General features: G+C 41.6%; 1 protein-coding gene across 1 annotated transcript; it reads left to right on the top strand.

Moving 5' to 3' along the window:
• On the top strand, window positions 1-23,747 carry wnt3 (wingless-type MMTV integration site family, member 3). The gene is made up of 4 exons (XM_017702430.2): window positions 1-395; window positions 13,267-13,508; window positions 17,433-17,698; window positions 20,808-23,747. Exons 1-4 carry the CDS (start codon window positions 316-318, stop codon window positions 21,285-21,287), a joined length of 1,068 nt encoding a protein of 355 aa, XP_017557919.1. The 5' UTR covers window positions 1-315; the 3' UTR covers window positions 21,288-23,747.
• The last annotated feature ends 588 nt before the right edge of the window (window positions 23,748-24,335 follow it).

Here is a 24,335-nt window from a genome sequence, read left to right on the forward strand (position 1 = left end):
GGGGAGAGAAAAAGATATGTACCTTAGGGAAGAAGCTCAGAGAGAGGGAGGGATAGAGAGGACGGGTAGGAGCGTGTGTGCGAGTGTGTGAGACATTTACTCTTCTAACTACTGGGAGACAGACACACTTTCCTGTCCCGACTTAAAAAAGTAAATAAACCAAGAAGATTTTGCTTTACCTTATTTTATTTAAAATTTTGAATTTCTAACCATCAAAGCCTTTCCTTAAGATCTACTGGGACTTCATTTTCTCCCCCTCTCTGGAAATCCTATGTACTGATCAATAGACCTTGCCATCGACACAAGACATACCTCATGGATTTGTACCTTGTTGGATATATAATGTGCATGTGGTTGTCCAGCTCTCGGGTGCTTGGAGGCTATCCCATCTGGTGGTGAGTAGCTACAGTCTCCACTTTCTGCATCAATTTCTTCGGCAGCACAGGGAGAGTGGTGGTCAATGATCATTTTTCAGAGGGTAGAAAATATAGAACACTTTCAGTTGACTGCGTGGAAAAATGTTCTCTGCTCAGTCCAAAGAATCTTAACCTCAGTCTCTGGTGAAACGGAAAAGGCTAGCCTGTCTTTTCCTTGCTGTTCACTTTCTCTCACGTCTGTTTGTCACACACATTAATATTTTGGGTAAAAAGGCACAAGTGTTGTTTACTGAAGCTGGAGGTGGGATGTGACAAACTAGGAGTTTTGGTCAGACTTGAGAACTGAGACAGTGGTGAGCTTGATGAGAGAGGCTGTACTGTTGTCTTCACGAGTAGCCTCAGCGCTCCTGCCGTGCTAGGAGTGGTAACTGTGGTATTTGTTCTTGTCCTTGTACCTAGTCTTTCTAAATTCTGTAGCCCAACAATTTCAGTGCACTTCAACTTCTTCCTCAGCACTCCATGATTTAAACTGCAAATCTGAATTTGTCTTTGATCCTGCAACAATGTACCCAACGAGATTTAATGTGAAAGTAGATCGAGTTGCTCTGATTATTTAATGTCAATAAAACAAGAATAAAATTGTAAAATTAACAAAATTAACAAAAGATTTTCTAACCCTAACTCAACATTCATAATTTACTTACTGAATTCATTTGCTAAATTCTAGATTTTACTTGGCAACCTGTACTTTTTAAAAGGATTCAAACACTGAAATCATAGATTTAATCTCATAGATCATCACAGATTTAATCTTTAAATTCAAACAGAATCAGTTTACTAGTGTAGAAGACAATTTTTATCAATGGTATTCCACAGTATATCACTGATATTTTTACCAAAACTAAGGAATCATGTTCAATGAAAATATATAGTAGATTATTTGCAATATTTTCCATACATATATATATGTGTGTGTGTGTGTGTGTGTGTGTGTGTGTGTGTGTGTGTGTGTGTGTGTGTGTGTGTGTGTGTGTAAAATCATATATAATAAATTTTCTCTATACGCTGCTGCTCTCATGGTTTCTGAAAATATGTGTGTGGGCTTATGACAAAAAATACCACTCTCTCCCAACACATGTCAGGATAAATGTATCCTAGTGGTATGTGTATGCTACTGACCTCATGAGCCTTTCTGCAAAAGTATTTGCGTAGGCATATGACAAAAGCCTCACTGGCTCCCAATACAATACTTGTCAGGATTAATGTGCCCTAATAGTCCCAGTTAGCATGTGATCCACACTACTGTCCTATTCCAAACCACCAGCATCTTCTGGTTTCGTTTACTGTGCAAGAGCTGCCAAACACACACATACATTTACACACGCACACACACACACGCACACACACAGGCCACAGGGCTAAAGTGGTAACGGCAGCATGAATTTACACCGGCACCGGCGTTCAAAGCCAAGAGACGGCACTGACAAAGAGTGCCACAATGTGTATGTGAACAACCTGAAGCTGCGCCTTTCAAAAGTCTACTGATGTGACAGTAGTATAAGGTTCACCAGCCCAGCTAACAATGCTCGGTCTCTTTGATTTGGAAAACACATCTGAAGTGGAGGGAAAGAAAAAATGACAGAGAGTGAGAGAGAGAGAGAGAGAGAGAGAGAGATGAAAAGGGGTACATGGCTTCAGGTGAGTAGGCAGGTGCTGAGGAGTCAAAGTAAGCTCTTCAGCTGTTGGGCTGGAGAAGGAAGGAAGGGAGGCGGAGGGCTGTGAGGTGTGGAGGTGAGTGAGGACACACGCACATGCTCTCTAAATAGAGTATCTGATTTTTACAGCAGCAAGTGTGTGCATGTGTTGTAACTGCAGGTGAAACAATCCACAAAACAATTCTGCAAAAAGTAAACCTGCAATTGCATGAAGTAATGAATCACTGCCAGATAAGAACACTTATAATAACTAAAATACATGTACTCATACTGATCACAATGCCGTGTACATCACTTTTGAGTCATACAATCATTTAGGAATTTTGTTTTCAAAAAATATTAAGATCATAAAAAAATAGGACAAATCATCACATTCAAATCACTCAATGAAACTTCAGGGATAGAAGTCAGTCCTCAACCTTGGTAAAATTCATAAAAATGCCACAAATACAGAAGAACAGACCTACAGATTTGATTAACCTTTTTAGAGTCGTGTCCCAGAATACACCTCAGACTTCTTGCTTATTAGTCATCAATTTGTCATGTGCTTCTGCCAAAAACATAAAAGACATAGGGAGTCTAAGAAACTACAAAGTAGTGTCTGCCATCATAATGTTTTTATAAGATTATATCTAGTAGGTGACAAATACATTTTTCTTTTTCAAAATCAACGGTACAACATAAGTTCTAAAATTTGCAATTCAGTTGCCAACGGGTGGGTTAGGAGTGGCATGTTATTGTATTTTAATTGACCAAATATAAAAATCATTGGGATCTGTGTGTTAAGTAATTGATGGAGAGATTGGTTTTGGATGTTAACTTTCCATGATGCTTCATGTGACTTAACATAAACTAGTTAATATGAGCCTATAAAGGGAACACACAGGAAACAAATGTTTCTAAGATTTCCCTAAACTGGTCAGCTTATGAGAAAATGAAGGTTTCTAATAGCTGTTTTGATCATTCCATAGAATAATTAGGATCTGTATAGGCACTGATACTTACCTTAATAAATGAATGAGGCATGGCTGAGCCACAATCTTAACTGCTTTTTAACAACGGTCATTTTAAAAATGCATATTATCCAGTAGCCTATTTTATTTTCTCAAATGCTTCATTTTTTTTCTCTTGTCATGTATTTTTGTTTGTAGTTAAATTATAAATGTGTAAATCAAAATATGTACCTATGGCTTCATGTTCCCTTACCCAAAGAAGAATGATTCCACATAGTGAGGCATATTGATTTAAATATACCAGAGATATCAGTATAAAGTTCAGAGATTGTGAGAGAAGGACTTGGATAACAGTATCTATAACAACTATTAAGCCCTCCCTCAATCATTAAAATGTCAGCTCTACTGGATAAAGACATTTTTAATAAGCAGAGGGAGAGCCTTATCAAAACACAAACAGTCAGCTAACAACACAATGTGTCTACAACACAGATAGACTCATTGTGTTCATCCCTAAGAAGGGAAAGCTACTGAACCTTGTCAATTCGCCTGTCCTTGTTTGTTTACATGTGTATTACAGATGATTACTGAGTGTTCATGCTAGAACTCAATCAAGCAGTCATTCTAAATGTCTCTGAATACCAGATAGACAGGAACATTTGTGGCTTTCTTCCTCAACAGCACCTCGAAAACTTTCACCCATTCGTATCCAGCTGGCCTCTGAGACAATTATTCATCTGTTATCAATCATGACTACTGCTACCACACAGATGAACAAAGGGAACTGACCTGAAAACATCAAGTCAAGGCTTGACCTGTAAGCATGTCTCTTCTCAGTAGCTTTTATTATCTCCAAATTGACTAAGGCAACATTCACGATGGATGAAGCAGTGAGCTGATGTTTCATTTTACATGCAGTGCTGCATGCAACAGCATGCCATTTACACCTCTAAATGAGCAACTGATTGCAACCCTGCTGAACAATTGACAGGCAAATGCATGATCAGATATTGTACATGATGATTTATCTCCTGTCAGTAGGGACTATATAAATCATTTACTGTAGAACATTCCCAGTGTATTGAGGTATATTGTGAGGTATATCATGGTGGAGTTGAATATGTGTTGGATGGACAGGTAAGAGAGATAATAAAAGAGATAATAAGGCAGACAGACAGGGAGGAAGAGAGAATTTCAAAAGTTGTGATTTTTCTTTTACTTTTTGGTGAGAGCGACAGAGTGAAGGAGATAGCCCTGAGGAGTCAGTGGGGATTCTGACCTGCTCCTGCTGCCATCAATAGGACTTAAGGAGCCATCTCTGGGTTTCAGGAATGTCATTATCCACCCGACACCCCCTGCATGACAGCCAGTGGGACTGCTTTAATGATACTTAGTGCGGGAAAATCCTCCGTTTGCAATTCAGTGTGAAAAGGATCAAGGATGTTTAGGCATTAGTCTGGCCACTTCAGAGTAGGAGGGTGAACGCTAACAGATAAGCTGCAATAAAGAATGTTATTCTTCAGACTTATAGGTTCAATATCAATAACGGGGGTTATGGAGTGTGGCGCGGTCACACGGAGAGGGTGAAAAGCACTGCGGGGTAAGGTTCTCAGACAGCACACAGGGAGAAAGCTACTTATCAATGCCCAAAGACACAGATAGAGCCACACTGGCCAGGGAAAAGGAATTACTATCTACAGTTGTTAGTTCCACAATAAAAGCACAAGGTTAACAAGTATAAGAAACATCATAATACATTCCACTGCAATTTCTCATTTTTTAATAAGTTAAGCTTGCCATTGGATGGATAAAAAGTATGTGTTTAGTGCACATTTTAACAGTTTTTTGCTATTTTCTAAATTGGCCAGCCCATATAATTGTGTTTGCTGCAAAAACTGATCCTAACATTGCTACCTCTGGGAAGTTTCATTAATATGGGCTAATGAATGAACAGAAGACTTCTGTGCCAGATGGACAGATAGATATGTAGACAAAATGTATAACAGACAGAGTGGAGGCCTCTTAAGTACAGTGGGTCAATAACAGCAAGAAGGCACATTCCCACAGACCCTCATTCAGGGACTGATGATTAAGAAGCTACACCTGTACCCTGTGCATCATGCTGGCCTACAGTATTATCGCTTATGTCATCCTCACACACTTACACAGAGGAGGTCACAAATAGAAGCAAAAGAAGCAGAAAGAGTCCAAAGAAACAGAAAAAAGCAGGAGCAAAGAGTTTTTTTTAAAGTAGCGGTGAATAGACATAATCACACAGGAACACACAGTAATAGCTTCTAAACCTCATGGCTGCAAGCACATTTGTTCCAGTGCCATCATCCCAGCTGCATTTGAGGCTCAGGAAAGCAGTGATTAAATATAACTAAAAATATCAATTTTCCAAAACTTGCATTATGGTAATATGGTATCCTGCATTATGTAGCAAGTAAAGCTCCAAGTCATGTTACAACCAATTATTCGTAGCACAAATGCCTCAGTGTCTTCACTAGTGGTCATCCCTAAGCTAAGCTACTGATCTCTAAGAAAGGAGTAAGATCGGGGCATCTACAGTAAGATGGGCACCTGTCACAACCGGCATAACCCAGTCTCAGTACACATTGTTTTAGTGAAAGTTTTTATACACTGTCAATTAAAAGATTAGGGGACAGCTAGCATTTAAAAAAGTATTCAATACAAATGGGCATGTTTTCTTGGTTGGTCTACAATAATGTATTACATTAAAGACTAACCAGGTTTATTTTGAGACAATATCACATGTGTAAATATTTGAGACAGTATTTGTGACAGTATTAGCTTGGGAATAATGCCAAACCTATTAATTTTTTAGATTTGTTGTCATGGTAGTACTCACAAGCACTGACACCTTTCAGATGTTTAAACCACCTCTAGATCAAAAGATTTTCAATATCTAATTTTAACAACAGTTTAGGAAAAATCCTGTCAAATCCTTATATAGGCACCACCTACTCCCGGCAACCAAGGACAACACTGATTAACTTGACGCAGAATGTTAGAAATTATAAATAAAGACTAAACAGCCGTGTTATATTACCAAATCATTTGCATCGATTATTACCCTAGTTTACAGGTACTGTTTCCTCAAGTAATTGATAAGTAACTGTGAAAATTAAAATTCCAAAAGAAAGCAATTCAAACTTTTGATGGGCAGTGCACATCAACAGGATGAGTTTTCTGCCATTGCCTCCTTCCACAAGCTGCCTATTATATATCAGTCAAGACGATTTGGAGGTGCATTTCTAATCAGAGCACAAATCAAAAGTATGTGCCTTCTCAGGCTGCTCCACAGTTTGTCAGGCTTGTTAGTCTGTGAGTTCTTTGACAGCTCTAGCGGTTAGCAGCAATACAGGCAGGCGGGCAGGCAGAAGCTCACTGTTTTGACTGGAGGGGATCCCCGTCCCGAGTGCTAACTTTGAGTCTCCGCTGAATGCAGAAGGGAGGGGATTTAGCAGGAAGGGAGAGAAAACAGGTTTGAACATTTTTCAGGAGTTCTGTCATTTTTTATCTGATCAGCCCTGAGCACTTGGCCTGCAAATCAAAAGTGAGGTGAAAGAAAAACACAACACAACAACTGAGTTCAGTTGAGAGATTGTGTTCACACTCTCACCCTCGATTGGCACCACAAAGGAGAAAACCCATCCAGCCGGCACCTCTCAACACCATACTCACCCTTTCACTTACTGTTGTTCGTAAGCAGGCCATTGCACTAGTATACTAGTGTATATATAGAGATAAGTGTTAATGTGACCATAACGGTTGGACAGAGGTCAATAGCAATACAGTTTATGAATCTGTACACAAATCTCAAGCATGAAGAAAACTGATTGGTTATGCCATGGCCTGCATGTTGATTCCGGCTCTATGTAAATGGATCAGAATAATTTGCAGGCTAACTTTAGCACGTAGGGTGTGTTAAAAACCTGATGTGGCAATGCATTCATGCAGGAACCTTTTCGGGAATGACTGGCATTTATTAAAGTGCGACCAAGTGAAAATACAGTTGACGGCCTCTTTGATTTGCCTGCCTTGTCACATCAAAAAATGTTGCCACCGGCACTGAGCGAAACATTCTGTGTGGAGTAAATTACAGCTATGAATGACTTTTAACACTAAAGCTAATCTTTTGTTACTGAGACACCATACACTCTTTGACCTCTCATTATAAGGAGCCAAACAATGAGGTATAATTATTATAGAAAGGCCAAAGAGAAGGTTGTTGCTATTACAATTAATGATGCATCATGCTAGATGAATCTGGCTCTATGTTTATAGGGTCTGTAGTCTGTTGTAGTGCAGCATGATTATATACTATTTTCTATGTAGCATTGCAAGCTGGGGGAGTGCCGATGAGTGCAAGTAGCAACAGAACAACCCCCCACCCTCACCCTTCCTAACAACACACCACCCTACTTTCCATGAAGCTTCAAACAGTGCCTCGGGAGAAATGAGAAAATGAGAGAGAGAGAAAGAGAGAGAGAGAGAGAGAGAGAGAGAGAGAGAGAAATGGATTGTGACAAGCTGCTTCTCTCTCTAATCCCTCTCATCTCTTTTCAGTTTCTCTTCTCTCTCTCTGGGCCTCATCTTGGTCATGCAGCCTAGGGCAAACCCACTCTCCTCACTTTTAAAACATGGAGAGGTGCCTTATTGCAGTCTTCCACTTTAAGACAGTCTTCTGTCTTGATTCGTTGCATGAAACATGTTAAAAGTGGCTCATAATTCAGTATGTAATAGTGACTTCTGATGTCTGCTTTTAGTGAGGGATGTGTGCACACACTGATGCTTTGATCAGTTGTCAATAAAATAAGTTTCAGAAACAGCTCTTGGGGTATTCGGAGAAGCAGCAGGGCTCATCTGTACAATAATCTGGATGGTGCTGGACTTAAATAATGTCATTCTGGAGGATAGAAGATATGAAAAATGAGGAATAGTCCACAGGGTTATTTTCAAGGGCCCACTTAATACTTCTCAAAGTGGAACGCTGTTCCAGACTAAAAGTTTCCAGCTAAAAATATATATTTTAAAAATCTAGTGTATCTTTACTGTATATCCAACATCAAACATTCATATGTCTATGACATGTGAATACATGTATTAGCTTGCAGAGGTCAGCAGAAGATCGCCAGAGGTGAGTGGTGACTGTTCTCTGACCTGTCTAATGCCTGCGGGAGCAGGCCCAATCCATGGCCTTGTAATGAACTTAAGCACTACTTTAACAAGGCATCCTTTTTGAGAGCTGCAAGGGTCAAATGTCATAAATCCAATCCACAAGTTCAAAGGGCCTCTGAATTCTCCTGACACAGAGTTAAATAGTCCTCACACACACACACTTCTTTATTCAGTAGGAATGAGTGAACACAGCAAAGCGAGGAATGGTTTAAGTTAATCAGATGACCTGAACATAACTCACTGACATAAAAAATTGCATTACGTAAATGTAAAAATGGGATGAAATGATAAATGTAAAAACTCTGTGAAAATGTTTTACAAACCCTTGTCAAATGTCTAGGTTATATGAAAATATGGAGTTGATTACAGGTGTTAAATACTTTAACATAAGACACTATATACTCCCTCCAAATAAGGATGCACAATTCATTGTCTGTTTAAAAGCGAAGGGGAAAGTGTTACTCTTCCTCTCTGAATGAATGAATTAATGCTGAGTACTTTTGGGGAATTACGTGTGTTATGTCTTTCTGTGAGAGCCAGGACTTGCCTTAATCCTGAGCTGATTGTTTTGGCGTGGACACCCTGATCTGTTTTGTGTACAGAGGAATCCCCTCTCTTCATATGCTTCATTTCTGTGGTTTGCAATGGCCCATGAGTGTGCGTCATTATTTTTCTCTTACAGCACTAAAATTGCCACCCACCCAGCACCAGGAACTGTAACAGAGAAGAGGGAAAGGAGAGAGAGGCACAGATGAGTGAGAGCAACATAGAGAGGGAGAGAGAGAAACAGAGAGAAAGAGAGGGAGGCAACGCCTGCAGGCTGGAGGTGGCCCTCTGACCTGCTCAGACAAGCACCTGTTAGACCCTACAGCTTATCAGCCCCTCCTCATTAAGGCGGATACCCAAAACCAGCACTGATCCAGTGTTTGTTTTTCTTGCTTGGTCAAGGCCTGCTGCCCCTCATCATCTATGTTGAGCCGTTTCAGAGCATGTGTGTTTAATCAGTGGTGCAATGTAGTTTGTAATAGTGGTCCTATTTCTCAACAGGTACAGTATGACCAGCAACATCAAAATAATAGGTTTGATTCCAAGGGAGTGCACATAATGACTAAAAATGTATACCTGTGTTACTTTGGATAAAAAATGTCTGCCTAAATACAAAATTAGGTACCCAAATTTTGCCTTATGGGCAAAAAAACAATGTTTGTGGTGAATCAGGGGCCAGAATGATAAAATAATGTACAATTAAGAAGTTAAGTAGGTTTTTAAAATTTTATTTTATAACATTACACTATATTTAAGTTCTAAGATACCTTTAAATATATATTTTTTAGGAAAATTAGAATTTACTGCATGAAGCAGTGGGTTTAGGGTAACCCTTTACTAGGCCAAATCAAATATTCAAAAATGGGCCAACTTCAGACAGCCCTGGCCTAAACTATAAAGGTATAAAGGTGTGTTGACCTTTTTCTGCCATAGACAACTGGCCAAGCTAACCTTTTTTTCATATTAAGCATTCCAACCATTACTTTATTTTAATGCCAGTGTAATGTAAAAAAGTAACAACTTTTTTTGTTTTCAATTTGCCAGCCACTCTAATGATTAGTGAGGCAGAATTTTATTTCCATGGCAGTTCAGAATTGTGTTACAGCATAGTTCATTACATTTTGTTCATATTCAATGGTAGTAACAGGCAAATATGTAAAACTTTTATGTATTATTGTAAACTTTTCAGTGAATATACACAAATTCTAGCAGTTTCCTGAAGTGCGGCCATACAAAATATACCTGTGTATCACATACACTAGACCTACACCTCCAATGTGTATACCTGTATATGTCTGTCAGTGTGTATGCGAGACAACATCCCACACACATTGACACATCGACAGGCGTTTCCCTTGAAGAAATTCTTCAATTCATACGCAGTGCACCCACAAACAGGACGCCCCATTCGCCTCCACTTCAGGATCAGTGGTGCGCGTCACTCCCAAACAAAACACAGCATGCACACAATGTGTGCAGTCCAAACATGCTCCTGTCCACACAAAAGCATTGTGCGGTTTGGTAATTTACTCTCTCAGATGTATGCACATGCCTTTGCCTAAACCATTAGTTCAAGCTTGATCCAAATATCAGCTGTTACTATGCCAGAACATACACACATTACAGAATTTTACTTCATCAGTCTACTCAAATGAACAGGGGAAAAATACAGTACAGAGTTTAATTTGGTAACTACATTATCTATCTGGTATCGTTTAAACTTTCTTTTTTTTACTTCATACTGCACACACAGCTCAGCTCAGCACGCACACATACACAACAGTCATGCATATGGGTGAGAGATTAATGGACAGTTACACAGTTAGCAGACTGTGTAATTATGCCACTTACTCACTCAGTCAGCAAACAGAGAGGGTGAGGGAGCTCTGCTTCCAGTAAGCACCACTGCAGGGGCTCATTCGCCACTTGTATGGGCTTAAGTAATAGCTCCAAGAAAATGATTATGGATAACCGATATATACAGCATGTGATTAAACAGAGAGATTAAAAAGAGTGCAGGGGTCAATTTTTGGAAAAGTAATGGCACTAAAATGCATTTGGGTGAACAAAAGAATCTAACCCACTAAATTACAGGCTTCTAACTGAGTAACTACTATGAATTATTTGGTGCCTACAATGAAGTTAATATGAAACATAAGTAGTTATGAGAGTGATGAATGGACGTCTGGGCCCACTGGTGGGTTACTTACACAAAGTGTCAACTCTCTCTGTTTCTCTCTTTCACATACACGCACCAAATACACAATTATACTGGTCCACTGCAAAAGTGGATGAGGTGGCGGCACACCCAGCTGACGCTAGTCTCAGGTATCAAAGCTTTGTTCAGTGAAAGTTGCAGTCGAGACTCCACAAAGCCTCACTCCCCTTTCACTCTCTTTCTCTATCTTGCTCACTCTCTGATACATGGTAGGGTATTGACAATGCTCAGCTTTGCGACATCAAACAGGGAGACAAGTACATGGATGGATGGAGTGAGGAAAGGGGGATGGGGAAGAAGTAGAGATGCCTCTGAGGTGGATTCTTCTCCCCTGATTTCAATGGCAGGGCCTTTGTGTGGGCCGACTGCAGTTGTGCTGTCAGAAGGCTTGGTGCTAGCGATAGGGTTGCACCCTGCGGGGGCATGAGGTCATGCTGAGTGAGTGCTCTCTGATCAGTAGGGTTGTTTACTCCTGATCCTGCAGAGGGCTGCAGGGGGCACTGGGACACCCCTCAGGTCCCAAACAGGGTCTGTATGCTGTGGTACAGTGATACTGATTTTTAGCGTCACCACTGAGAGGTCTAGGGTCTGGCTCAGATGCACATACAGACATGTACTAATATACTACCTGAAACAATCCATAGCAACAATACATAATACATAACAATACATGCATAGGTATGTGATAGGTCAGCAGGTGGGCAAGGAGGCAGGTAGGTAGGGTAGACTATATGTACAAATGTTACACAATATATAAATAACACAATATGCACAATACACAATATATAAATAACACAATACTCACAATATGAGTATTTCCTCCATTTGCTAAAGTAACAGCTTCTACTCTTTTTTGGGATCACTGATGATGCTGTATCACTCCAGACAATGCAGCTTCACTTCTACATAGCCCCATGCTGCAGTGCTTTATACCCGTCTAGCTGAGGCTTAGTTGGAATTGGGCATGGTGACCGTAGGTTCATGTGTTGCTGCCAAGAATTTGATTTTAGAGATGGAATGAGAATGGAACGAGGTGAAACTCATGATAGATTCTTTCACTTTAGTGCCAAGCCTTTTCCAACGTTTCTTCCCTATTCATATAGAATTTACAGCATTGAATATACAACTGATTATCCTTTTGAGAGAGAGAGGAATGAGAGGGTTGTGTAATGGCAGAGTGACACACACACAGAAAATGTGTTTAGCATACATGAATAAACAGTCTTAAAAAAAAACTAAAAAAAAACTAAAACAAAAATGTCCCACACACATTTCATGGCAAAAGCAGCAGCACTGTCAAGAGGGTGGGAGTGCAGTTGTGTTTGAGCCTGTCAAAACAGCAAACATGTCAAAACACAGGTATGGCAAATGTCATAGAGTTTCTTTTCTTTTTTGTCTTAACACAGGGGCAAAAATAAGGCAATTAAAATGAATTATGTGAATGAAAGCGTAATGGTTTCTGACATGCCTGCTTTGGTGTGGTGGTACAGAGGCCATGTTTAGGCAGATGTCAGCCCTACGTTTGGAGCAGTGTTCACTCCCAGGAATGCCTTTTGTCAGCTATCACTCAGCTACTGCACACACTCAGACTTACACACAAAATCGCACACACCATAAGGCAATGGAGGGAAGTGAGCAAACGACTGACTCAATTCTCAGGTATCAAAAGTTACCTCAGTGAAAGCTGAGTCAAAGTAAGGCTGAGCCAATTAATATAAGCTGATAAAAAAGATGGCTTAGAATGAAAATAGTTCAGTCAATGACTTCAAATAAATATCCTTGGATGAAACTGTGCTCTAATATCAACATAGGAACAGAGCTGCACGTAAGATAGCCACACTGTTTTATCTGGATTAATGGAGTCTAACACTGACCATGGTGTCTCACAGTCAGTGTCTGTAGAAGCATCTTTGTTATTTAGAGGAATAGTCCAATATTTTTAATTTGTAGAAACTGTTCATTTTAGCCCTAAGGACACAATGTACTCTAACAGTTGTACTATTTCATCCTTTAAATGCTTTCACTAAATCTCAGTCCTTTCACTCTGCACGTTTCCTGTCATTGCAGCCCTTAACAATATGTGTATCTCCAAAATCCAGAGAGTTTCACATTAATAATAAAAATACAATTTAGTCACCATCCTACTCCATACATCATCAAGCACCCTAAATTAAGAGGTACACAGTTAGTATGTGCACTCAAGAAGGGTTGCATGTTGTATCTAATGCATGTGCCCCCATTACCTATTACAGGTCCCTAGCTCTGGGGCAGCAGTACACATCCCTGGGCTCCCAGCCCATCCTGTGTGGCTCCATCCCTGGTCTGGTGCCCAAGCAGCTGCGCTTCTGCCGCAACTACATCGAGATTATGCCCAGCGTGGCCGAGGGCGTCAAACTGGGCATCCAAGAGTGCCAGCATCAGTTCCGTGGCCGTAGATGGAACTGCACCACCATAAAGGACAACCTGGCCATCTTCGGTCCTGTTCTAGACAAAGGTAAAAGCATTGAAATCAGAAAGCCTGTTGTCTATCTGTGGTTTCTTTGTTGTGGAACACTATAGCAAAGCTACAGTTTCTGAGCAGAAAATATGCAAGTAGTTGTCAAGTTACATTTAGTGTAGAAAATACACACAGTTTTAGTCTGAGTGATTGGAATGAGGCACAGATGACATTGAATGATCATTAACTGGTGATATGGCACTAATAAAGCAGCTACTGAGGGTTTAGACAAGTTTTAGAGCATGTAGTGCCCTTGGTGAAAAGTGCTGACAGCAATCTCATCAAAACACTTCTTACCCGTGCAAAGCATTTACATATGAGGTAATTATTTACTTCTGTGATTTTGAAACAGATGATTACACATATATTGTATGCCTAAATTATATAGAAAAACCATAACTTAACTATATCATAAATAATAAAAATCTTGTGATTAATCTCAGACTCTCACTTCAGAAATGAAGTAATTAAGAGCTTACTCAGTATGTGCACCATCATTTGGTGTCACTAAAAATTCCCCAGATACATACTGACACTCTATAACCACCGGTTAATGCTAATGCTGTGAAAGGCAACACAATAGTTCATTTACCACTGCACTTCTTAAACAAAAGACAAAAGGAAAAACGCTAATGGGGAACCTAAAATGGCATACACAGTGCTGAGAGATAGAGAGCTGAGGTGGCCTATCTCTCTCTTGCAGTCCCTGAGGGTGAAGATGTGCAACCCTCTGATCAGCAGTAGTGTTAGCCTATGTGTCAGGAGGGAGCCAGGCAGTGAGTGTCTGAGTGAATGAGAGAAAGAGAGAGTTGAGGCCAAATGAGATTACAAGCAATAGAAAAGGGCTGGGGTGGGGAGGTGGTGGGGGGTTCCGCTCAACCCCTACTGTGCGTGAAGGCCAGTATGAGCCATCTCTGTGTGCCTCTTACAGCCCGGCTCCCACGAACGCCCCATTCACACGCCCTTTTGACTGTGTCATGAAAACGGGCTGAAAGGGAATCTCCCATCCTTCCCCATCACGGAGGGAAAGAGGTGGGGGGGTCGCAGTGATGGGCAGAGGGAGGTTGGCCATGGTGAACGAGGAGGGGGAGAGGTCAGGCACTGAGAAGGACAGAGAGAGAAAGGAAAGACACTAGGAAGGCAGTGGTTTTTACGAAAATGTTAGAGACAGACGTTTATTAATTTGAGGGTTTATTTAAGAAACAATCCAACTGGGGCAAAAAGGAAAAAGGAAGGCTTCAGGGTTCATGGTTGGTGTGTGCATGTCGCCGTGGGGGGGCGGGGGGTCTGCTCCTGTTGGGAATGCCAGGCCGGCTCTGGGCAAAGCTAAGCTGGGCTGTGGGGGTGTGGGGGTGCTGGGCCCTTTTGTGTGGGTAATACAGTGTGACACCAGGGAGACAAAGGCGGATTCATGGGCCCAGCAGGTAGCGGGAGCAGCGCTCCGTTTGGCTCCGGGCCAGAGCTCCTGGGGCCCTCAGCTCACAGCACTCTGTTGTAGTCAACCCAGCTGGGCCTGCCAGAACCAACTGGGCCTCATTCTGGCCTCCCACCCTGAGAGGTGTGTGCCCAAACACACAAACATCAGGAGAAAAGAGCAGTGTGTGTGTGTGTGTGTGTGTGTGCGCGCATAGGCTTCATAACAATACAATATAAAAACACAAAACAAAAGACATTTAGCACATTCAGCAAACACATAGCCTTATGCTAATTTGAAGAAGGCTCCACCCATATCTTATTATGCAGATTTGTAAAAAATGAATTTTATTTAAATTGGGAAATGAATGAGTCAGCCTAAAGGCTGACATAAACCCTTGCGTGACAGCAAGGTAGCATCATGGGAAAATCACCTGACAACATCATGAGTCATACTCCCAGCCTGGTCAATGAGAGGCCAACTCCTCTCACCATTTCTCTCTCACACTACCTTGGAGACTGACGGTACACACCGGTCAAGAATGTACAAGATAAGCAGGGCGTAGTAAACACTTAAATGCTGCAACGCATGTTTGTTGTACTGAAAAATTCCCCTCTCAGAAAAGTGCTGGAACACTCTGTGCGTTGCTTTCCTCCCAATTTTGTGCGTGCTGGCTCACATACAGCAAACCTTACAGCATTCGAGCCTTTCTAAAACATGAGAAGCCAGGCTGAGATCTGGGACCCCTTAAGAGAAGTGCAGATGTTCTCAGGATGGGAGGTTGGAGTGTGCATGCATGTGTGTGTGTGTATGTGTGGGTGAGTGGTGTGCATTTGCGAAAAGTGTCTGGATGTGATGCATGTGCATGTGTTAGCAGGCAGCAGTAGGGAGAGCCTGGCTGGGTTGTAATGTCTATGTGTAGTTTCAGCAGCAGCAGCAAGGTTTCTCCTCTGGGCCTTTAGGGAAAGAGGAAGGGGGTCCAAAGAAAAACTGAGCGAGCCACAAGTAAGTGTGCTACGATTGTGAAACAATGGTGTCTGGTTACATAATAAGCTGTTGCATTCAAAGGAGGCGTAACACCATCTCTCAGCACATGCCTTCAGAAACATACAGGCTTATTGCTAGCTTTCACACACATGAGGCTGCAGGGCTCAAACCAAGGAGGGTTTTCTTGAAACACTATATGGATAGAAATAAGCGCACCTTTAAGATAAGACTGTCACTGAAATCCCAGCCAGCATTAGAGGCAAATGGCATGTCCAACAATTGAGCCTCTCCAGTCAAAGAGGTCAACGTCCTTACAGTGCTGAGTTCCATCAATATTTCAGAGCTGATCACAGAAAACAATCATTGAGATACGGTCTGATGGGAGGCTCTCAGTAGGCCTTCAGACGGAAATGCAGGCCAAATGTCTCTGCATTATCCACAGCCCCAGGGACACAGCTTTGACAGAGAAAAAAAAATCAAGACATGCTGTTGGAAAGTAGTCAAAGGGACAGTCGGAAGTAGATTCCAGTGTTGTATTTCAGACCATTAGGGGTAAAAGTCAGCACTGAGAATTGTAAAAATAAAAGTCAAAACCAAGACTTTGTAGTGGTCCAAGTCAAGGCCAGACCAGAATAATCAAAAAAGAAAACAAGCACTAAATTTGTTTGTCACTCATTTTACACTAATTATACATAGCAAATGCCATAATAATGATAAAAAATTATGATTAGCCTAGACTATTTACCAGTACTGGTCCAACTTTGCATTTAAAAAGTGGTGGCAAGGTTCAAATTTCAGTGCCTTCTGCTTAATCTTCTCAATCTTAACATTAGGCTATATGAAATAAAGCACATTACTTTCAAGAATAGTGCACTGCCCCTGCAGTCTTGCAGATTTCGCAGTTAGGCTTTATTTTAAACATGTAAAGAAAAGACATGTAAAGAATTTAAGTTTAAATTTATTGTTGATATTAAGGCTGCTGTACAGCAAAATGAATCTACATCGCAATGCACGTGTGTGTGCATGTGTGTGTGTGCGTGTGTGTTTGTGTGCGTGCGCGCGGGCGGGGGGGTCAAAAGTAGGATTTTTTGGTTTTGGTTTTTTTGTTGTTTGTTTGTTTTTGAACATACAAACGAATAATCTCACAGTAGGAAAGCATTGCACAAGTTTCTATAAAAAGCATCTAAAAACTGACTCGAAGCTAAAAACTGTTCCAGTGCTTCCCATGAACAGCTGATGTAAAGGGCCACAGCGCAATTCAAGCAACAATGCAGTTTCAGATTTGAAAAAAAAAATATTATAAAGGAGACCTTCCACTCAACTGGTCTCAAAAAGCATTATGTGTCCTCCTTTCCTCAAAACCATGACAGGAATAATGTTGAAACCACAACAAGATCAGGACCGTCAATCTGCTGTCTTACGACCGGTCTTGATTTCTATAACCCTACTAGATTTATAAAGATGTCACAAGGTATTCTTTCTAATGCACCCTCAACTTTTTCCCTCTTCTCTCTTTCTAGCCACTAGAGAGTCTGCATTTGTCCATGCAATTGCCTCAGCTGGGGTAGCATTTGCAGTGACCCGCTCATGCGCAGAGGGCACTTCCACCATGTGTGGTTGTGATTCACACCACAAAGGGCCACCAGGTGAAGGCTGGAAGTGGGGTGGCTGTAGTGAAGATGCTGAGTTTGGGGTTTTGGTGTCTCGAGAGTTTGCTGACGCCAGAGAAAACCGACCAGATGCACGTTCAGCCATGAACCGGCACAATAATGAAGCTGGACGAATGGTAAGCTCAAAAAACACAGCATCTGACTTATCTGATTAATTTTTTTTCAAACAGTATGCATTAACCTGTATTTCCCCACCCATAAATAGGCTGAATGGCCAAACTCATGTGTCACCTGACTTGGATAGGACACATACAGGCTAATGTTTGCTTCCTAGTATTTGGCTTTTATGTGGTATGCACTCCTTTTTTAGCCAAAGTGAAATTTTTATTGTATTTTCAAATGGAAATATATATTTTTTAAATCCAGCATTTCATAACAGTATTTCAACTCTGCCAGCTTACTGACAAGGAACCTAGCAAAAGCTGGATGTTCGCAGAAATAAGAATTAACATTGTGTTTGTAAGACTCTTGTAAGAATTCTTTGAGTCTTAATAATCAAAAGCAGATCTATTTTAGCTTACTTACAGACATGGCTGTAAAAACAGCATTTTAGTGTTGTTTTAATTAACTATTAACACTATCGATATACATTTACACAGAAATATATGCAAATTACTCTTTGGTCCAGAATGAACAGTAAAGCATGAAACTCGAAAGTCGCACGTGAATTGTTTGGATTTAAATATTCTAACTGTGGCCTTCTTATCACTATGTAATACTATGTCAACAGAACAACTCTGATAGGTGTAAAAGGTCTACCACCCTGCAAAATTCTAGGGGAAACTCCTAGATTCCAGCCCTGCCATGCATATTTTGGTGTTTTCCAGCTACAACACATCTAATACAACTAATGAGCCTATTAACATGTGAGTCCATTAAAGCAGGGAAAGCACTAAAATATGCAGGACCAGAACTGGGAACTGCTTGACCTAAAATAAGATAATACTTAGACGTACATTTCAAAGCAGTTTTTAGCACAAAAAATACAATAAAAGGATACTAAAGTCCTATAACAATGAACAATGCCCTGCTTTTATTGTTCCTGGGTGGGTCTCGGCCACAGTTAAAGGTGTTAATGCATGACAGATCAACAGTCAGGAATCGCCTGAACTCTTTTCTCAGGGCCTTTTAACCCCAAAAATGAGAATTTCAATTTGAAAATACTGGGTAATTACCTCTCTGATCCTTTCATGCCTTGCATGTCTCGCATCTCTGCTGAATTCCGTGACTGAGGTGTAAACGCAGTTAGTGGTTTGAGGGCGGGAGGGAGGAAAGGCACGGGATTTCGCTCATCATTGTCGCTGTCAGAGCTCAGCGCTGGAGTCTATTAGTGCTGAAGCTGCTGAGGGGCAATTGGCGAGACCACACTGCAACACACCCGGCCCTTTGATCTGTGCTCGACAGGAGCAGGGAGAGACCACAGGGGCAGGCAGCGAGACAGGCAGCCCTGTCAGGACCCCAGGCTGCTCCACCTGCCTCTCACGCTCTATTGTTCCCCAGCAGGCTGCAAGAGGTGCCGTGAGCCCAATGAATTTGGGACATGATGTCAGAGGCCCCGGCTGGCCCCCCAGGGGCCCGCAAGAACACCTGCCTTCCGCCGCAGCTGGGGAATTCTACAGCTAAATATAGCCAGGGAATTAAGGCAAACAAACCAAAACAAAGGCACAGAGTGCCATCGGCACACTCACATGAACAGGACTTCTGAAGAGGAATTAGCACTGCAAGAGCCTGTCTGTGGGCCTGGCAGCTGCACAACACCTGTATCCTGCTGGGCCCATCACACAGGGCCTGACCAAAACTAATCCAAACCCCAATCAGAAGCTGTGCCCATCTAGAAGCAGCATATCCTATGTAAATCTTGATCTGAGCTATTACATGCCGTGATTAATTAACACATGGAGGCAGAACGTCATGCTACCCAGAGCAATCTCATGTTCCAGAAAGACCCTATGCACTGGTGTTGGAGACTTAAGCAGGTTCGTTCTCTGTGAAATCTGGTTGTAAGAAGCCCGTCAGCTTTCCTTGCACTCCACAGCTCAGCTCCAATCAGTCCATGCCAGACAAATCAGTCCCCACTGTGAATTAGCTCATTAGCAAAATTTTTGAATCTTTATATCAAGTGAGTTCGTTAACCTCTTGAACTGTAGGTTTGTTCATCTTAAAAAAGTGATATAACTACTTAACAACTGATATGTAGAATATGCAATTAGAAGCCTGAGGAACAGATGTCTGGAGCAACAAAGGCAGGGTTCAAACGTTTTCTGTAGGCAGAAAAAGGTAGGCGTGCATCTTTTCTTTTCTTGGGGGTTCATCCTGCATTTTTTGGAAATGATGGCTGTGTATCTCTCAGTTGCTAAGCAACCGTAGCATCACACCTGTTGGTAAGCTGTGCTAGTTTATCATTTCAGTATGTATGGGCAGGGAATTCTGTCACTTGTCCTTTTAGATTTGGTATCTCTTGTGGAGTCCCTCAAGGTTCAGTTTTCAAGGTTCTGTGTCGCCGCACAGCAAGGGGGGCTTAGGTTCGATTCCCCTGCCAGGTGACCAGGGTCCTCTCTGTGTGGAGTTTGCATGTTCTCCCCGTGTCTGCGTGGGTTTCCTCCGGGTTCTCCGGTTTCCTCCCACAGTCCAAAGACATGCAGTCAGGCCAATTGGACATGCTAAATTGCCCCTAGGTGTGAGTGTGTGAGTGACTGTCTGTGTCTGTCTGTCTGCCCTGCGATGGACTGGCGACCTGTCCAGGGTGTATCCTGCCTTTCGCCCGAAGACTGCTGGGATAGGCTCCAGCCAAGCCCCCCAACGACCCCCCCCACGACCCTGACGGAGAAGCGGCTTAGAAAATGGATGGATGGATGTGTATATATATATATATATATATATATATATATATATATATATATATATATATATATATATATATATATTCTTATTATTGTTATTATTATTTTAGAACATAATTTACCACTATCCAGAAAGTGGGGAACCCCCGGCCCTTCCATAGAGTTTCAGAGGTTAAAGTAGGAATATACTAACATGTAAAGTACAGGCAAACCACTCTAGTAATGCAGTTTTTTACACCTGCCATTCATTTATTTTCTATTACAATTAATCATACAATTTACAATTTTCAACCTGACAGCTCTCATTTTCAACTGATTCCAGAAAAATGAACATTGTACTGTGATTAAAAACTAGTTTCCCAAGTGTCTCTTCTTTCTCCTCCAGACCATCTTGGAGAACATGCACTTACGCTGCAAGTGCCACGGCTTGTCAGGCAGCTGTGAGGTGAAGACGTGCTGGTGGGCACAGCCTGACTTCCGGCTGCTGGGTGACTACCTGAAAGACAAGTACGACAGTGCTTCCGAAATGGTGGTGGAGAAGCACCGGGAGTCACGTGGGTGGGTAGAGACACTGCGGGCGAAGTATGCCTTCTTCAAGCATCCAACCGAGCGGGACCTGGTGTATTACGAGGGTTCACCCAACTTCTGTGAGCCCAACCCAGAGACTGGTTCCTTCGGTACGCGTGATCGCGTCTGCAATGTCTCTTCCCATGGTATTGAAGGATGCGACCTGCTCTGCTGTGGCCGTGGACACAACACACGAACTGAGAAGCGCAAGGAGAAGTGCCACTGCATCTTCCACTGGTGTTGCTATGTCAGTTGCCAGGAGTGTGTAAGAGTCTACGATGTACACACATGCAAATGAGGCTTGGAAAAGTGGTGGGGGGTGGTAGACTGCGGACATGGAGAGAGTGAAAAAGGGATGGTGAGACACAGGACCTGTGTATGCAGGCACCCCCTGCACATTGCACTCTCATGCTCATAAGTATCACCATGACAAACACAGCACACAAAAACAGTAGGTAGTGGCACTTTTGTACTGGAACTTTTTAACATCCTTCAATGACTGCCAACCCCTTTCTACTGGAGCAAAGGTCCAAGGAAGAATCACAGAATAATCGTGTGATGACCATTATCATTCCACTTGCATTCCTTTTTTTTTAATTTATTTCAGTTTGTAAGTCACACAGCTACATTGTGTGAAAAAGCATAATGCATTACCTAAACCCTCAGTGTCTTCTGGTATCATGTAAACTCTACCTGTCACACTTAGCTCTCTGATCATCTCTACAAAAGGCCCAGCGGCTGAAACTGAATCTGCCCAACACACTCTCACACTATACGCACACATGAAAGAACTGAAGGGGGCTGGTGAGAGAAGGAGGGGTTGAGGGGGGCACTCCTACTTAACTACTGAACATTCTGAGCCTGCAGTGTAACTGAAGGCTGGGTCTTTCTGCCCTGCTAGACTACTGAAACTGACGCAATCCCCATGATTCCCCATTTTCCCAATCCCGTTGTGTTAGCCACATTTTGCCTGCAAGCTACAGTATGCCTGTTTTATAGCCCTGCATTTCTCAAATCTGCTGCACAGTTCAAGCCTGAAGGCATGCACAGAAATAGCTGACAGCAGCCAACATGCATCAGCTGACCAGCCACTGATCTCTTTCAAACATACACCCCTACAGCTGCGTCCACCACAGCTAATGTGTCCTTGGTTCAACAAGCAGAAGAAGTGTTAAGAGAGAAAAAAACAAAACAAAACAAAGCATATGACTTGCTTCTAGACATTACCTACTGCATCTGTGTCACTGAAGGGACATGCAACAGAAATGTTATATGCTATATGCTGTTATATCTTCCAAGAGAAAAGTGAAAAATGGAACCTGAGGGCCACGTTTGGACAGCAGTCAGTATTGCTGAATTCTGATTTGGTTCTTGTCTTTGAATTTATATTTAGATAAGCTATCAGCATGGAATCACTCAGTGAAATGACTGCATCCGTATGAATACGGCTCTGAGCTCAACTTGATCTTCCATCATGATGATGATGATGATGATCAAGGAACAGATCAAATGTGTAAAAATGACTGGCTGTCTAAACAAAGCCAATGTGTTTCCAGGTATAAGCAAAACCAACAACAAAACCAAGCATGGTAAACAAAACAGAATCCCCCATGAACCTCAGGTGGATCCACTCATACAGTAATATTTGCACTTACAGAAATGAATGACTAATAACACTAATGTTAGGAATTATAACCATCTGATCTTTCAAACAAACACTTTGGGGAAAAAATCTGATTTAAGCCTGATCCGCAGATGGCATGGGTGCCCGTTTTTTCTTTTTTGTGTATGTGTTTTAAAGCAAACACAGGAGAAGAGGCTATATAGAAAAAAGTTAAGGCTTTACAGAAAAGATGCACAGAGTCAACAGCTCATATTCAGGAAGGTATTTTAGAGAAGGAGAGCTGATTTAGGATCTGGGATCTGTCAGTAAAATCACTGTACATAAGAGAGGAATCTAGTCCTAGATCAGCACTGTTACTCTGAGAAGCTTTGTGAATATCAGCCAGTGTGACTGAATGGAGGAATATGAGAGTAAAGAGAAGGAGGTTGAGGAGAAGATGAGTTTCTTAGCTGCTCTTTGGACTAAGGGGAAGAGGTTTGTGTGTCCTGACCCAACTGTGTGTGATGGTAAACACTGAGGGTTAGAAAAGACGGGCTTCACAGTGGTGCAACAGACGAACAGAGTGCTCCATACATGTTCCAACAGTCCTACGCACATCCCATTAATTAAGTTGAACTACAAAAGCAGAAGGTAGATATTAGCGCAGTCCCCTATGTCTGAGTCCCAGCCTAGCATCCACCCCATTCTGCGAGAAGCCCACCATCACTGGTCATTTCTGCACTCCCTTTCTGTTTTCCCCCCGCTATATCCAAAGTTTTGTACAAAAAGTTTTAAAGTTAATAATTCCCTTTTTATTTTATCATCTGAAAATGTTATGTTTTTATAAATATTATTTATTATACAATGTATATATCTGTATGACTGAACTAAGATTATATATTTGAAGAACAATTTACTGTCTCATGCTTTTGCCTCTAAGAGTTTATTCATTAACATTTTTATAATTTATGGATGTGTTTATTATACACTATACTGAGTGTAAGTTGAAATACTTTTCTTGCCTCCTAACCAAACCTTCAAATACGCTGCAAATAATAACATAGTTTAACTTATTTCTCCTTTCTAGTTAAAAGAATGGTGGTCCCAATCTGTGTGAGTTTCCCACGCAGCTCTAATAAAGGGTAATGATCCTTCTCTTTGCTACCATCTCATCCCCATGTCTGCATCTAAACTGTCATTTCAGCACTTACGTCAGTCTGTGGCCCAGGAAGCTGCGGCATCTATAATACCTAGGGCAAATGACAGAGAGAGGAGTGAGTGAAAAACACAGACTTTAAACAAGCTGGGAATTCCTGAACAGGACTCAATGACACTTTATGTTCAACGTGATGGCACGTCAGAGAGTTAGTTCAATATGCACACTTCAGATGGACAACAGAGTGTTTTGGGACTGACTTCACTCAGGTGAATGGTAAGCTAAGCCTATACAAAACAGTAAGAATCAGATAAGAGATCTATTGAGAAGTCTGACCTCCACCCACAGTACAGTCTTTAAATAAAGAGACTATCAAAATAGATTGTTAGAAGAAACTACAGAAGTTACCAGATTAAACACTGATCAAACAATTCTTGTCTGTATAAAACAACACACCTGCCGGCACATAAAGCCTTTCAGACATGTTGCTTTATGATCAAGGAATATTCACTGGCAATAATGACGGACTGATGAATCAAAAGGCAGATTTCAGTACGTGTTCTACACTCGCAGTGAATTTTTTTTCC

This window comes from Pygocentrus nattereri, chromosome 13, assembly GCF_015220715.1.
Source record: "Pygocentrus nattereri isolate fPygNat1 chromosome 13, fPygNat1.pri, whole genome shotgun sequence".
NCBI classification, from domain to species: domain Eukaryota; kingdom Metazoa; phylum Chordata; class Actinopteri; order Characiformes; family Serrasalmidae; genus Pygocentrus; species Pygocentrus nattereri.

Excerpts from the sequence above, each read along its gene's own strand:
- wnt3 (XM_017702430.2), top strand. The coding sequence starts at position 316 with ATGGATTTGTACCTTGTTGGATATATAATGTGCATGTGGTTGTCCAGC. Across the intron at positions 396-13,266 it reads GGAGGCTATCCCATCTGGTG|GTCCCTAGCTCTGGGGCAGC; the intron begins GTGAGTAGCTAC and ends TACCTATTACAG. Across the intron at positions 17,699-20,807 it reads ATAATGAAGCTGGACGAATG|ACCATCTTGGAGAACATGCA; the intron begins GTAAGCTCAAAA and ends TTTCTCCTCCAG.